The sequence below is a fragment of the Prosopis cineraria genome, unplaced genomic scaffold (assembly GCF_029017545.1).
Source record: "Prosopis cineraria cultivar Desert tree isolate PC_DT_omini unplaced genomic scaffold, ASM2901754v1 PC466, whole genome shotgun sequence".
NCBI classification, from domain to species: domain Eukaryota; kingdom Viridiplantae; phylum Streptophyta; class Magnoliopsida; order Fabales; family Fabaceae; genus Prosopis; species Prosopis cineraria.
Genome location: NW_026555791.1, coordinates 26,147 through 42,091, shown reverse-complemented (window position 1 = coordinate 42,091; position 15,945 = coordinate 26,147). Strand labels below are relative to the sequence as shown.

General features: G+C 30.1%; 1 protein-coding gene across 2 annotated transcripts; it reads right to left on the bottom strand.

Annotated features, from left to right (window-relative positions):
* Positions 1–834: 834 nt before the first annotated feature.
* Positions 835–5,895, bottom strand: LOC129297207 (serine/threonine-protein phosphatase PP1 isozyme 3-like). 2 transcript variants are annotated; one of them, XM_054935572.1, is made up of 4 exons: positions 5,578–5,895; positions 2,472–3,031; positions 1,956–2,177; positions 835–1,834 (listed from the first exon to the last, which is right to left on the bottom strand). In XM_054935572.1, exons 1-4 carry the CDS (start codon positions 5,636–5,638, stop codon positions 1,814–1,816), a joined length of 864 nt encoding a protein of 287 aa, XP_054791547.1. In that variant the 5' UTR covers positions 5,639–5,895; the 3' UTR covers positions 835–1,813. The 2 variants fall into 2 exon arrangements, with proteins under 2 accessions (XP_054791547.1, XP_054791546.1); XM_054935571.1 differs by having other exon boundaries at positions 5,464–5,893.
* Between the last annotated feature and the right edge of the window lie 10,050 nt (positions 5,896–15,945).

Sequence of the window (15,945 nt, the reverse complement as noted above, 5' to 3'; positions counted from 1 at the left end):
TCTTAGTCTTGATTAAATACCAACAGGTACGAGATAAAGCACGCACGAACCGCCATAATCAGGTTGAAAGCTAGAGGTATCAATTCAAATCAACCCAATTTTCAAAAATCAGTACTTGAATAAGGTGGCTCTTTCAAATGTGATTATACCTTAAGGTTTTATTTTTAGCAATCCTGACCCTCAAGACTGAAGGGCTAGTTCTCAAGACTTTAGCCTTATTTATTTTTTTAATTTTTCAATTTAAAAATTTAAAAAAATATATTTAAAATCCTAACAAAATTATTATATATCACATTAAATCTAGAAAAATAAAATAAAGTCAATTCACGTAACAAAAATTTTAAATCTAATAAAAATATAATATCCCAAAATCAACTCCAACATCAATTACATGTTGGTAGCATCATCAGCTAAATCTTGGTGATTTCATCATCATCAACAATTCAACATCAATATAATTTGATCATTCTCCTTGTAAATTCCCATCAATGGCAAATATGTTAAGCTTTTCATATCTTCCTTTTTCATCCTCATTATTTACAATAAATAATAAACCAAAATCATAACTTCAAAGTATTTAAAGAATGCAAAAATATTCAAAATAAACAAATAGTAATGTACATATCTACTGCCTGAACTAAAGAGTGAGTGTTGAGCTTGAGTGATTTGGTGTTTTTTTTTATATATATATTTTTATGTTGTTTTTTTTTTAAATGTATTAAAGCTTAAAAGGATCAATTCTAACCCTAAAGGGCCAACTTTTTTATTTTCAACCTTAAAAGAGTTCCCTGACCTAAAAGGTTGACTTTTTTATTTTCGGTCTCACTGAAGTAGTAGCTCAGCCTTCAATTTTTTCAGCTTAAAAAGGTCAAGCCTGTAATTGATGGCTCTATCGAAAGTAGATACACGGTCTAGAAAATGTAAACCAAACGAGTTAAAATAGCCGTGGAATGAAAACAAGCATACTCGGCCAAGTTAATGGAATCCAGTGGAAGGCACTACAATTCCGCAGACGACAACGGAATCATGGTCGACTAGGTCATGCTTTCTTCAGTAAATTGCCAAAACTGAACAGGCACAGCTTCTAATTCTCCAAGTCTCTATCCTGTTCGAAGAAATTAAGAAGCATCTCTGGGTTGACTGCAGGGCTGGGACAGTATACCCTCAGGTCTCTTGTCCTGGGCGTCTAACTCACGCTCCTTAGAAGAACAGAAGCCCCACTTCCGCTGAGGAAACATCTTCACAGATGTGATGGCAGAGACATCGCAAAATTGCCAGAAACCAAAACCTTTTTGTCTCGGATGAAGTAAACTCCAAATTTCCAATGCCTCGAAATCAATTTCCAGAGGTTCCAAAGTAAGTAAAAATCCTGGCTTTCCACAAAAACAAAGAGGCAACCCGGAAAGAGAACAGAGCCCCCCAAAAGAAAAACAAAAGAAAAAATTCAACCAAATTGTTTCGCCAGCTTGAAGTGCCATCAATAAGGCCAGTTGCATGAGCATTTTTAAATGGTTCTCACCAACAAATGCTGCTGAATTCACCTTCCGTGGAGAACTGAGAAGCTTACAATTTTCAGAACATATACCTGCTACTAGCGCACAAGGAAGAGATTATGACCCCATCTTGTAATCCATCTTTGTACCAGCGACAACAATGGTTTACATTAGTTCATGATGGTGTTACCCTTCATTTTTTACAATTCCAACATATCATAGTAGACCAAATCGAACTCAAGTTTCCTTTTCTTGCAGCAATTACATGTTAAAGACCAAGCTGACCTGTTGAACCAGCCAATCTTCCACCAAAATTGATTTCAAACTTTACCCAGGAAGGACTGCAAGGCATAGTGAAGGCAAGGGCGAAGAAAGGACACATCCCAAGTCATCAAGTGTGAACAACCTCAAAAAGGGAAAACAAAATCATACAAATCAACAAATATGAACACATCTTCATACCTTGACACCTGCTGGAGAATTTCCAGGCTTAGCAGTGGTTGTACTTCCAAAATTGAGCTTTGGTTTTTTATCAGCAGGCTTTAGTATTTGGAAAGAGCACATTAATGTCTCATCAACACTCATCATAGCACCAGCATTGTCAAACTCCCCACAATAATTAGGAGCTGAAAATATTGTTACAAGCTGTCTGTTAGCAAAGAACTCATATCCATCCTCCACAACCTGCCAAAAACATAGAGGAAACAAAACCACTTTAAATTGAAAGCATAGTTAGCTGGAAACTTAACATCCTCTCATTTGAACATGAAATTGTAAAGAGTCATAGCATCAGGTAATTTGTATGTAATTTGAAAAACGAAAGTCTAAGATCACAAAAAATAAAGCATCTGTGATAGTCCTGACTCAGATTAGGAGTGCTTGCAATACATTAGGTAGTCCTCCTTTTGCCATACGAAAAGGATCCAAATTCAATCCTGAAAACTTCACAACACTGAACAACAAAAGAAGGAGTTCAACCTGATGAGCACGGCATATAAGATCCAAATCATGCTTCTGAAGAAACTCTGACACCTTATCAGCACCAAATGTATACGAAACTCCCCTGTCATTCATTCCCCAGCCTTGAACATCTTTGCTTGGGTCTGACCAAAGGAGATCACAAAGCAAACCTGTATCTGGCACGTCTGCGGGTCTCTGTAGATTTCTTATTTGATCCAAACTATGCAAGTCAGGTGAAAGTCCCCCATGCATACACAGAATCTTTTCATCAATAAGGGCCGCCACTGGCAGGCAGTTGAAGCAATCTGTAAATGTCTTCCATAACCTTACATTGAATCTTCCCTTACACTCATCATAAAATCCATATATTCGATTTATAGAAGCACATTCATGGTTCCCTCTCAAAAGGAAAAAGTTCTCAGGATATTTTATTTTATAAGCCAGGAGAAGACATATTGTTTCTAAACTCTGTTTCCCTCTATCCACATAATCCCCCAAAAACAAATAGTTGGCATGAGGAGGTAAACCACCATACTCAAAAAGCCTCAAAAGATCAGAATATTGACCATGCACGTCGCCTGAAAGAACAAGATCATGAAATTAAACAATCATTTAAAGAGAAGAAATTTTTCCTTTTTGTAAACAATATCCAAGCCATAAAATTAACAATACATGCAATAGATGGATTTCATCAGATGTAATAAAACAGAACAGTTCAAATCACATAATGCAAATCATTAGATTAGTCAACTCTTTTTTACGAATGCCACATTTCGTAGTTTGGACTTTGGCCTACACTTTTTGGCAGCAAGAAAAAGAAACAATAAATAAATTTAGAATATTTATTCAATAACTTCAACTAAAAGTCCATCGTGGTAGACTCAAACTATATCTTGGAGGATTTTAAGCTCCAACAGTTGCATTTAAAATCTACATCAACAAGAAAAAGTACTAACTGAATGAAATAGAGATCAGCTTCCCCACCTATGGCCTGCTGAATTGAGGCTAAATTATTTATGTAGGATTCTCTATAGCATCCTCTTAGACTATTACAAATATGTCAATTTGAGGCTAAATTATTTATAATTTGCTTCAGGTTTCAATCAGTGTTTTCAAGAAGCATAAGGTGGCTTAAGGTTGGAACCCCCAATAAGATGAGTTAGGATGGGACCCTCAACCATGCAAGGTGATCAGAATGAATAATGAATGTTGATACAAATTCATCCCAAAAAAAAAAAATATTTTAATGCAAATAATTCAATACAAAGTATCAAGAACATAAAAATCTAAAATCAAAGCTGTGAGTAAATAAGCTGAATGAGAAGCTTGACATAAGTACAAGGTGAGTAGTTAACCTAACCAAAAAGGAGAAGGGTAGCAGCAGCAGTATCAGGGTTTCAGAAAAAATGTGGCACAGCTAACATAGCTGCATCCAGTTGAGGTACCTAAAGGTGCAATGTCTGCCTTGGGCCACCCGAAGAATGGCAGGGTTGATGGCATCCCCCATCCTCTATTTTTTTTTTTTTTCTTTCAGGTAAAAGTCGCATCCACTTTTAACACTAATTTTTGGTAAACTGAGTTCATTACTTCATTTATTGCTAATAACCTATATACTCTAAAAGATGGAATGCAGTCTCTCCATTAGTTACTTGTTGTATCTCTAAGAGAAATATGATTCATTGTACATCTAACCATATTACTAGGGGCAATCTAACAGCTAAATTTGGCAATCCAGCCAATCACATGATCTATAGTTTTCTAAAAATCCTTCTTCCCGCAGCCCAAATATTTCGATCAGATAACCTGACAGGGATTATGGTATAGTATATATGCCTAAGTCTCATAAGCACTTAATGGAGTACTAAAGTAAAGTGGTAATTTATCTCAACAGCTAGCTTTTGGTGGCAGAATCCCTCACCTGCTTGAGTACCTATAATTTGGCATCATAGCTGGTAGTTGGCAGTTAGTATGGACTAGTCAATGAGGCATTTCCCGTGGGGGGGGGTCCCCCCACTTAAGATGCAATTGAGGAAATACTAGATTTCTTAACTTTTCATTCGGAAAAACCAATAACATTCAATGAATAGGCCACCATTGCAACTTGAGTAATGTGAAACTTAAGTTAGCAAAGAAATAGTATTGCAGCTTACAGCTTATTATTATGAAAGAAACAAGGACCAGAAATATGATAAAATTTGTGAGTTTACACATACAACTTTCAAATCCTAACCACGAAAATAAGAGAGTGATGCGCATCCAATGACAGAGAGGTTAAATTATGAGCGGAAAACAACTACTGAATTACATATGAAACAATTTAAAACCTGTCAGCATATAAGCAGGGTTTGGTAAAATTAGGAATGCAGAATGCTGTCGGATAATATGTCAAAACACTAAAACTTATTCTAGAATTTGTAGACACTCAAGCTGCATTCACATATATGACCGCAGTTAGTAATGACCAAGACCTCACAACTCGTGTGGAGCAATATTATCTGCTCCACTTTGCAGCAGGCAAAACATTTCACACCAATGAACAGATTATCATGGGCATGGGAAGACTAGATAAATAGCTATCAAATATATAATCCCATCTCATAAATAGATAGGCTCCGGGGCATAGAGCTACATTTAATTTGAAACCATGAGCAGACTAGTAGTTAAACCACCACCTTTTGGGGAGGGGGGTTTTGGGAGTTCACAAGGTCTTGGTCGACTTCTAATCACCTGGTTCACATCCAAATCTCAAATTTGAAACAATTCCCCTTCTGGACAAGGAGATGACATATTCTACTACAGATCCTCGTATGTTGAAACGCGGAATTGCCCAACAACATAGAAGAATGGTGGGTATCGGGTAAAAAGCATGTTAGATTATTCCTCGAATTAAAATCCTCAGTTGAAAATGTTGAATAATACTCCTCTTCCAAAAGATGAACTGATGAAGGGCAGAATCCTCATCAGCAAGAGAAGACAGAATAATACGAAGAAAAAAGAATGATTAAGATACCGCAAATCTTAATGGGTGCTTCAAGCTCCAATAAATTAGGCTGCTGCAAGAAAATTTCTTTAGAAGCTACACATAGCTGGCGGATCTCTGACTCCGATAACTGAACCTGCTTACCCGGACGACCACGAACTTCAAGCAGACGATTGATGATGTCATCAAGAACTGATTGATCCATTTCTCCTCCTCTGGAGACCGAAAGTCAACGTCTTTATCGGATAGGATGCAAAGGTCTAAAAGCCGCAGACGAGGAAGTAGACGAAGAAGGGGAGAGGGAGTATACAAAAGCATGCCTTGGTGAGTCTGAGAGGAGTGACGGACTCGCGTCGTTTTGAAGCCAAGAGGTGTCGTTTGAGGATCAGATGGAGCTTTTAGACATTCCTTTTCCTTGTAGAGAGAATTGGGGATTGAAGGTAATTCCACTTTTGATCACGGAGCGCATTAATGGGATTCAAGAGAGGGACATGGATAATGGCTATGGGTATGTCTAGAGTGCCCGTCCTCCCGTCCGAAAATAATTGGAAGTCCTATTTTACCTTATTTTGAAAGTCATTTTATCTCGATAGCAGTTGGGACAGAACTAAAGCATCTCAATAACCATCCTTATTTGCTTTAATCAACCTTATTTAATGATAAAGCTGTAGTTTTAGTTTTAAGATCTTTTTCTATTGCTTCAACATTTTTTTAAAATATGAGTGCGGTGATCATTTTTCTTCACAATGTGAATTAAATTTCAGTGAAATACACATGAGAAATGTAATAGAGAGAAATGCATCAAATCCATTCTCATAATAAACACTCCCTCCATTCCCTATTTTAGGGTCCCTTAGCTTTTAGAAGCATTTTGTTGTCTTTAATATAAAACATACTATAGGGTATTTACATTTTTTAATATTATTCTTATTTAAACTCATTAACAATAAAGATAATATAATACAAATTTAAAAAAATTATTTAAATAGGGGTAACATTGAAAGTTTGTTCTTTTTTTGAGAAAAAATTAGTAACTTAACCACTTATCTTTAATTCTAACAAGATAGTTTTAGACGTTTCATAATAAAAATCGAATGGAGTACAATAGAATGGAATCAACTTATCTCACCCCCTTCCATTTAACTCCTCACCCATGTTTATGGAAATATATACTTTTATTTTTTGTGGGTTTATCCAATTTGTAATTTGATACTTATAATTTAAAATTGTAGAAGTAAATATTATAATCTATGAAAATTTTGATTTAGTTTTATAATGAAACTTTTGAAAATATTGTGTTGAGATTTATTTATCTCTTTAATATATATTTTATATGTACGAAAAAGATAGAATATAATTGATAGATTAATTTTAGTCACATATTCAAGAAAATATAACAGAAATTATAGTATGTAACAACAAACTTTAAAGAAGTAAAATTAATTAAAATAATAATTGATAATTAAAAAATTAATATGAATACTTGAAAATAAAGGAAAGATAGATAATTTTTAAAAGAAGAGGAGGAAAGAATGAATATTTTGGATTCAGTAATTGTATTTAGTACATGCATTAAATGCTTATATCATTTGAGCTATTGAAATCCAAATTAATAATTTAAATAAACTTACTCATTCATTAATATCAAGTAAAATGTAAATTCATATCAATTGATTTGAATTTTAACAATTCAAATAATACAGATACTCAGTGCTTGTACTAAGTATAGTTACAAAATTTAAATCCAAAAATAGATGGGGAGAAATGTAATTACCGGGGAGAGGATGAGGGTGATGATAAGACAAGATTCAAAGGGCATTAAAAAAACAAAAGTTAGTTAGTCTTGAATGTGAGAAAGGGCAATTTATTGTTCAAATCTTAAAAAAATAAATAAAAAATACTCAGACAAAAAATATAAACAAATAAATAATAAAAATAAGATAATAATTAACATATATCCCAAACCAGGATATCCTAAAGGCAATCTCAAATTTCATCTCATCCCAACTTTTTTTTTTTATCATGTCTCACAAACAACGCGTCTTAATTTTTTTAGAGTTAGGACAAACCCATCATAACATAATTGGAATAATTATAGAATGATGAAGGCAGGTACATTTTTGAACACTCTTAGGTATGACCTTAATGGGCAAATTTTGATGGTAAAAAAAAAAAAGGCAAATTCTATTACTCCTAAACAAATTACTGATATATATATATATATATATATATTCCTCTTTTCTGGCCAAATATACATGCGTATCCTGATGTATTTAGTTTCTTTAAAATAATTTCTGACGCTTTAAGATATGTGCAAATTATTTCTCTACTCACATTATTTAAAAAATATAAAATATTTTTAATCAAGTCTCACATTTAATAAAGTAATTATTTGTAAGTTAACACCATCTTTTAATATTTAACTTAATTTAATAGAATGTTTTGCTTTAAAATAAATATAAAGTAATTTATTTATTGGAGGTACTTAAAAAAACATATTAATTATATCATGAAATAGTAAAAATATTTTACATTTTTTAATATATATAACTTCTCAAAAAATATCTTACATTTTTAATGAAGGGAGGAGATTACATTCATTAATATGATAACTGATAAATTAACAGTAAGAGATTATTTATGCAAATTAAAAAAGAGTTTCTTATTAATTTTAAATGTTAAAATAGTTCTTTTCACCTGAGAATATAAATACCTCGTCAATATTATTTTTAAAATTAATCATTTAGAATATTTAATTTAAATTATTATTATTTTACATAAAGTAATATATGTCTCACATAATGCATAAAATATAAATAACATATCATGTTATATTCATTCTTCGTTTTTTTTCTGCCAGCCACTCTTCGTGCATAATAACGTTTGCTGGGAGTTATATATTATTTTTAGATATGTAAATTATAAAAATATATCATATAATTATCAATTTCAACAGCATGCATATAAAATTTAAAATAAGCCTCATTATTTATAAATTATAAATTAGATATTTAAACTCGTTCAACGACATCAATTCTGTTGAATGTTGATTTATGCCTGTTACCCTATCAACCCTTTCGATGCTCCTGCAATTAAATTATCAACATGTGTTGCGAACTCTGAAGGTCTGATGAGAATATGCCTGTGAAAAGGTTAGAAGATTTTATGGGGAAAAAAAGGGTTAGAAGATGAAAATCTCACTTATATGATCTCTAAAATTTAAGAAGGGGGTTACTTTTTTTATTTCACTCGTACATTTTTTTGTTGGAAACAATCTTACTCAAAACATGACATTGACTATAAATAACTTCCCTAACAAAATTCAAACCTTATTCAGTAGGTTATAAGAAACCAACTCATTTTATTAGACCCAACATTAGTTAGTAGAAGATATTACTTTTACTATTATCAAAAAAGGATAATATAATTTTTAGTCTCTAAAATTTATTCAATTATTGATTTGGCCCTCCAAATTTAATTTTTATTAACTGAATCTCTTAAATTTACATCAATTGTCAATTTGATCCCTATTATTTTACAAAGAGGAAGAGCTATTAAAATTTGTTGTCATGAATAACAGCGTATTCATGATAATCGTGTAGATTAATAGAAAAAAGTGTAATTATTTAGTTAGGAAAAAAAAACTCTAAAATTTTTAAAAAAACAAGAAAATAAAACATAATACAAGGGATTATATTGATAAAAACCAAACTCTTTAAATGACTGAAAGTTCTATTATCCTTGTCTAAAATATACCTTTAAGTTTTACACACACCCCTATGTATGGTGAGATAGGGATTATTATTTGGGGTTGAGGTCTAATTTTTTTCTGTACACTTTTTTTTCTATGAGTGTTGAGCACCTTGTACTTTTAAGAAGGCAAATTTCTCCTTGAATTATTTTTTAAGGGAGTAAAAATTCCCTTCTTTTAATTTGCCATTTAGTCTCCCATTATTTAGTGACTTGTCATTGTGCGGGGCCTAGGAAAAACTGACTTGGCTTTCAATTTGTGAAGACTAACATTTTGACCATTTGAATTGGCATCTTATTTAGCTAGGTCAAGGATTTTGATTGAATCCCTTGCAAACGAGCAAGTAAACCTAAGGTCTTGCATCTTTATTAGTGTTGAGTGAAATGCAAATCTAGAAACCTAGAAATCACAAACCTAGAAACTAGACAAAAAACTCAAAAATGCAAACTAGTCACAGACTTAGAAACCACTAAGAAGCCCAGAATTGCAAATCAACCACAAACCCGTAAAACTATATGAGAAAATGAATCATGGAAGAATCAACTCATTCACAAATCCAAAAACCCAAACTTCACTAGCAATTAGCACCTGATTCAACATAAATTTAAAAAAAAATACAAGAATATGATGAACCCATACCAAATCATAGTGTATCAACCCATACCAAACCTAAATTATAATCAACAATCTCACTTGCTCAAGTGTGCCTTCTCACCCATCATCAAAATTGAATCACGTTCCTCATCACCATCGCTTGAAGTAAAACTACTTAGAAAATATTGAGCATCCCTATCATCTCCTCGTAGACTAAGCTACTGATTCTCTTGATGCCTCCTTTTCTAGCCAATCTTCAAATTGCAAGCTTTGTGATGCCTTGGATGTTATTGTGGAGGACTTTGTGATGCCTCTTTGCTTCTCCCTCACCCATACCCTTGCCTCCTTTTCCATGACCAGACATTTTTCTCAAAAAATTTCTCAATAAATTGATGAAAGTAGAAAGATTGATTTGGGAATGTAGGGTTTACAACCATTTTTGGGTGAAATTTTTTTTCCTTGTTTCTTTGTCAAGTGTCAGGGTTTAGTCTTTCAAACTTCAAAGCTCAGATGATGAGAGAGAGAAGGAGAGAAGGGGGGAAGTAGTGTGGGTGTGTTGCTAAGTTAGATGGTTAAAATGTCAGCCTTCATATGTTGGAAGCCAAGTCACATTTTATTGGGCTCAAGGCAATGTCAAGTCACTAAATAATGAGAAAATAAATGATCAATTGATAAAAAGAGATTTTTGCTTCGTTAAAAAATAATTTAAGAAGAAGCTTGCCTCATCTAAGAGTATAAGGCGCTCATCACTTTAGAAAAAAAAAATACAAGAATAAAATTGAATATTAATCCTTTTTTTCTGTGTAGGTATCACCGAAATCATTTAAAAAAAAAAAAACAAACTATAAAACCAAACAAATCAGGGTATCATGTACGTTACATTAATGCATAGTTTACGCGTCATTATTCCCAGTTTGATATGGAAATTTATTACAAGCAACATACATGATTCGAATGTTAAAATTTGCAACTGAATATGTACTTGTTTAAATTTAAATTAATATTTGCAACCATGTTTCAATAAAATTGAATAATGAACATCTTTATTTTATGTCTAATTATAGATAAATATGTTTATGATTTAATTATGATTTAATTATAAGTAAGTCTGTTCTCGTGCATACACGGGTGTAAATGGATTCCAGAATATACGTACATATATATATGTGTGTGTGTGTGTGTGTGTGTGTGTGTGTGTGTGTGTTTTTGGTAATAGCACTCCAGAATATTTTTATTAAGTATATTGTTAACCATAAAAATATAGTTATGTAAATTATTTTATAATCATTATTAATGAAATTAATAAAAAATTCCATTTTAATTTTTAAAAATAAAACTTTTTTTTCAACAATTTTCTTATCATTTAAATATTTTTTAAATTACTAATTAAAATTTTTGTAGTATTTAGTATCCAGTCCTTCAAAATAATTTATTCAAACCATGGCACCAATATTTGGATTTTTGTATCTTTAAAACCAAGTTATTTATCAATTCAATTCATTGTTTTAGTAATTGGGGACGGAAAAAAAAAAAGTTATCCCAATTAGCTTGTGCAGTTTGCATAGAACTTCTATGAACTTGTGAAGCAAGAAAAAAAATTTGAATTCATTTACCAGCATAGATAGAATAAAAAGAGAGTAAAGACACAAACCCTTGCTTCTTTTTCTTGATATTGCCATCATCCGCACATGAAATATATATATATATATATATATCTTATTCATACTTTTTTCTATATATAAAAAAAAGACAATAAATTATAACTTTGCAAGACTATTAAAAAAGTATAACTTAAAAAAGCATAAAATTCTCAATAACCTTATATATATTGCTTCTTTTTCTTGATATTGCCATCATCCGCACATGAAATATATATTGCACTTGAGAAGAGCCAATTTCGGGACAAACGCATGAAATTGTTACGAAATAATCAATTGACAAAGGATGCAATCTGATTCTTGAGTGTATATATAGACATTATACTTGCAAACCTATCATAATCATATATAAATCAAAGGACAATATCTCTATAACATCTTAAGTATTATATATCAAAACAAAAGGACAAACCCCACAATCTCATAAAACATTGTTGGAATAATTATAGCATTTCCTTTTCATTGTTGATGTTGATAATACAGGCCAGAATTGTAATCTAGTATTTATGGTCCAAGTAAAAATATGAAGATGTAATCGAAATTTATGCTTGATCCATCAAGCAAAGAAGGAAACTATAGCCCATAACTTTCTACCTCTACAGAAAATTATGTCTTATCCATAAATATATGTTATGTACTATTGTTGTTACTTACAACTCTAAGTTATCAAGTTCATTATAGTAAACGTCATATCTATGTGAAAAAGGTAATTTCTAAGGGTCCCAAAAATGTTTTTTTCCCCAATGATAACTAATTCCTCTTCATCAAAAGCTCATGTTGATTTAGTAAATGTTCTAGAAACTATTATTCATAGTTATAGAAAGTACTTGGTACCTAAAAAACAACCACAAAATCATAGCATATGTTGAATTTTGTAGCAAGAATAAGCTTTCATCTTACCTCCAAAAACACAAATCCACACAAAAAAACATGAAACCTAAATATGTAGCAAAGCTTTTGAAGACAATAATGCAAACTTAACTTCACAGTTTTTAATGATCAATCATCAAATAATGTGATTATTCAACAAAACATAGAGAGAATGCCTATTATTCAAATCGTTAATGGACAACGACCTACATTGAAACCATTACCAATAAGATTGTTCAATCATCCTTCACCTCCATCTTGTATCTTCTAAATTTGAATTACTAGTCTCCTAAAAAGGGATAATTTTTGTAGAAATTAAAAAAAACGTAATAAAACATAAATCACAAAGTTTAAAGACAAATTTTGGTAAGTAAACAGGCTATTGATAATAAAGCATGAAAATTTGCTCTTTTTTTTTTAATTAGATCAAACCATCTGACATACCTTTTTGAAAATTAATATGAGATTGAGAAGCAATAGACTCAAGAACTTGTGGCAAAGGAAAATAATTGGTTCAATGAAAAGTGCAAGAATGTACAATCATCACTACTACCGAGCAAACTCATTGATGTTACTCCTCAAGTATAGAACAGTTTGTAGGCATCTAATTAGAAGATAAGATCAAACAAATAACAAAAAGAAAAGCTTAATGATGATAAATCATAACAATTTTGTCTATTACGACCTATAAAGATATCGTAGGTATCTATCCCAGAACTGATAAGCATTGTTCTATTTGTTTTAGTAGAAAATCCACACACCAAAATCTCATTAAGTATTAAGCATTTTGTTCTCATGCGTTAATCTACCCCAGTGCATATTAAAAGAGAAAGTGAACAATGAAGTGAATAAACTCCAATCACTCATATCTGTGCTTTATTAGTTTATTAGTGTCTATAACAGGGAATTTATCCTCTAAAATGGTGCATCGAGTTGCCTTACCAAGAGATGCTCACTCCAAGAGCGGTTTTGGATTGAACCTAGACGCATATGAAGGGAAGAAGGAAAGAGTCGGAGAGCTACAGTAAAAATGAAGTTACAATGATAGGAAGAAAATTATGACTTATGATACAGTGCAACAGGTGAAAAATAGAATGCTGAATAGAAACTCTAAACAATCACGAACCTACATGTATGTAATGGCTAATGGCATGATAATCGGCCATGAATGTTGAGGTTGAGATGTTATGGTTTTAAAAAACTACCTCTTATTGGAAACGGTAAGCATGAGTGGTTTGTAAGTATTTCCACTTTTAAATCTAATCATCTTTAAAAGTTAGTTTATTTTTTAAAAAAGAAACACGTGTCATCCATAAACTTGCGACTATACTTTTATCTTGGGGGAGTGTATAATTAAAATATGCACAAATTGATATTAATAAATACATGTAATTCTCATTAAATGAATTGGTGTATTTTTTATTCACTCAGTTTGAATTCTAATATAATTCACGAAAATTATTTCATTCATGATTAAAATTTTAAATGTAAAAATTGGAATTTAAAATATAAATTATAGAAATTCAAACTTAGATCATGGATAATAGCGTTAGGAAGTTACAAATTTTTAAATTTTAAAATATAAATAATATATCTTTTCAATCATTATATAAATAAAAGTAAAGTTAAAGGCTACAATAAAATACCACTTATCCATTTTTTAGTTGCCATAATTCTATCCTTCGAGATGCTTTTCTTGTAATTATGTGCTCCGAAATCAGGTTTAGAATTAGATTCATAATGGTTTATTGTTTTTTATGTATATAAAATATATTATTCAGGTTGGGAGTTAGGTGTGAGATGAATTATTAATTGTTAGATGTATACAAAAATTATGTTTTATCAATTTAAAATTCAAATCTGATCATATTTAAATTTAAATTAATATCTATCTATTTAAAGTTTCCATCCATCCTAAATATATGCCGAAAATTATTATTTTATATTTTTCATACAATTCTAAAATTATATTTTATTAAAAGTCATTTTCCATGTATGTAGAAGATATTTTCTAAAATATCTATCTGTTTGAATTGAAATTAATACATACACATACACACACACACAAAAGAATATGATTTTAAAATTTTTTATCTATCCTAGTAATTTCATAAAATTAAGCTTTAAATATGCATATTATTTTTAAAATCCTCCTCAAAATCTATTTGACATTTATTTTTCTTTAGCTAGATCTATTTGTTTTGATTGCAAATATGTTAAAAAGGAATAGAATTTAAAAAATATTAAAGATGAGCATATTATATATTTAGTTAAATTATTCATGTTAAATAAATTTCTTTAATTTAAAAAATCTGCTTATAAAAATTAATATCTATTTTATAATAAATTATAAATGTATCGGTTAGAATTAAAGATTTTGGGTCCATTTATTTGAAATTCAAATCAACTTTTTAAAAATTTAATGTTAAACATGTTAATAAAAAATGAAGGTGGACAAAAAATAAAATGAATGAATTATAAGAATGGTCTATTAGCTCTAGATATGTTTTCCTTATGTTATTTTTTTTTTGGTATAACGTTCATTTTTAGTTCTTTGAATTTTTTTCTCTATTTTTTTGCTGTAGTGAAAAAAATATTTTAATATAAATGTTTTGATCAACAATTAAGGTGTGAAAAAAAAAAATTAAGATGACCAAATTTTAAAAACGGCCTATTAGCTCTTGATATATTTTTCTTCTACTATATTTTTGGTAATATAATATTTTTTTTGAAGTATATAATCTAAATAAAAAAAATATTTTTGATCATATTATTCTATCATTATATAATTAGATAATAGATAATAAGAAATATACTTATTTGTAAAGCAAATTATTATAAAATATATTCAAATTTAAATTATATTGAGATTACAAATTGATGGCTTGAATTTCAATTTCAATTTATATACGTTAATATTAATGATTGTCCTTGCTTCAACTGTTAATGAATTATTTTGTTTGGATTTTAATTTAATTTAAATTTTATTTGATTAATAGTTCAAATTCAAAATTCTCTCTAACACCAATCTTAATACTAATTATAAATAGAACCAACTGGATACATGTTCATTCATTGATTTTGATTTTTGTTGTTGTATTTTATTTATTTTTGAGATTATTGTATATTTAAATGCCTTATCATTATTTTTTTGTCTCTTCAATAATCTGTATGAGAATTAATTATTTTTTATTTTGTTAGTTTGGGTTATTTATTTTATTGATGTTTGTTTCATTTTGTTGTAGGAATAATTTATATATTCTTGCAAGGTATGATTAGCATATCATGGTTCGAGTAATTCATCTTTGAATTATGGTTGAGTGATTCTCATCAAACAATTCAACAATTTAATAAATATTAATATAATATTAACTATTTAAATATCTAAACTCTGCAATTAATTAGTGGGTGGTGATTTTGAACTTTTATTCCAACGGATAAGGAATAAAACAATAAAAAAAGGAATTATGTTATTATTCAAGGAAAAATTTTTAGGTTTAAATTCTAAGTATATCTGATAATTAAATTAAATTGACAATTTAAATTCAAAATTTCTTTTAATGTAGGTTATCACTTCATTTCATGATTTCTAGCTTTGATTAACAATATTGTTCACAAGTTTATTGTGCAGGTAAGTTT

Coding starts and splice junctions, on each gene's coding strand:
- LOC129297207 (XM_054935571.1), bottom strand. CDS start 5,638: ATGGATCAATCAGTTCTTGATGACATCATCAATCGTCTGCTTGAAGTT. Junction 3,032..5,463: donor AGCACCCATTAAGATTTGCG/GTATCTTAATCA, acceptor TTGTTCTTTCAG/GCGACGTGCATGGTCAATAT. Junction 1,835..1,955: donor ATTCTCCAGCAGGTGTCAAG/GTATGAAGATGT, acceptor TATGCCTTGCAG/TCCTTCCTGGGTAAAGTTTG.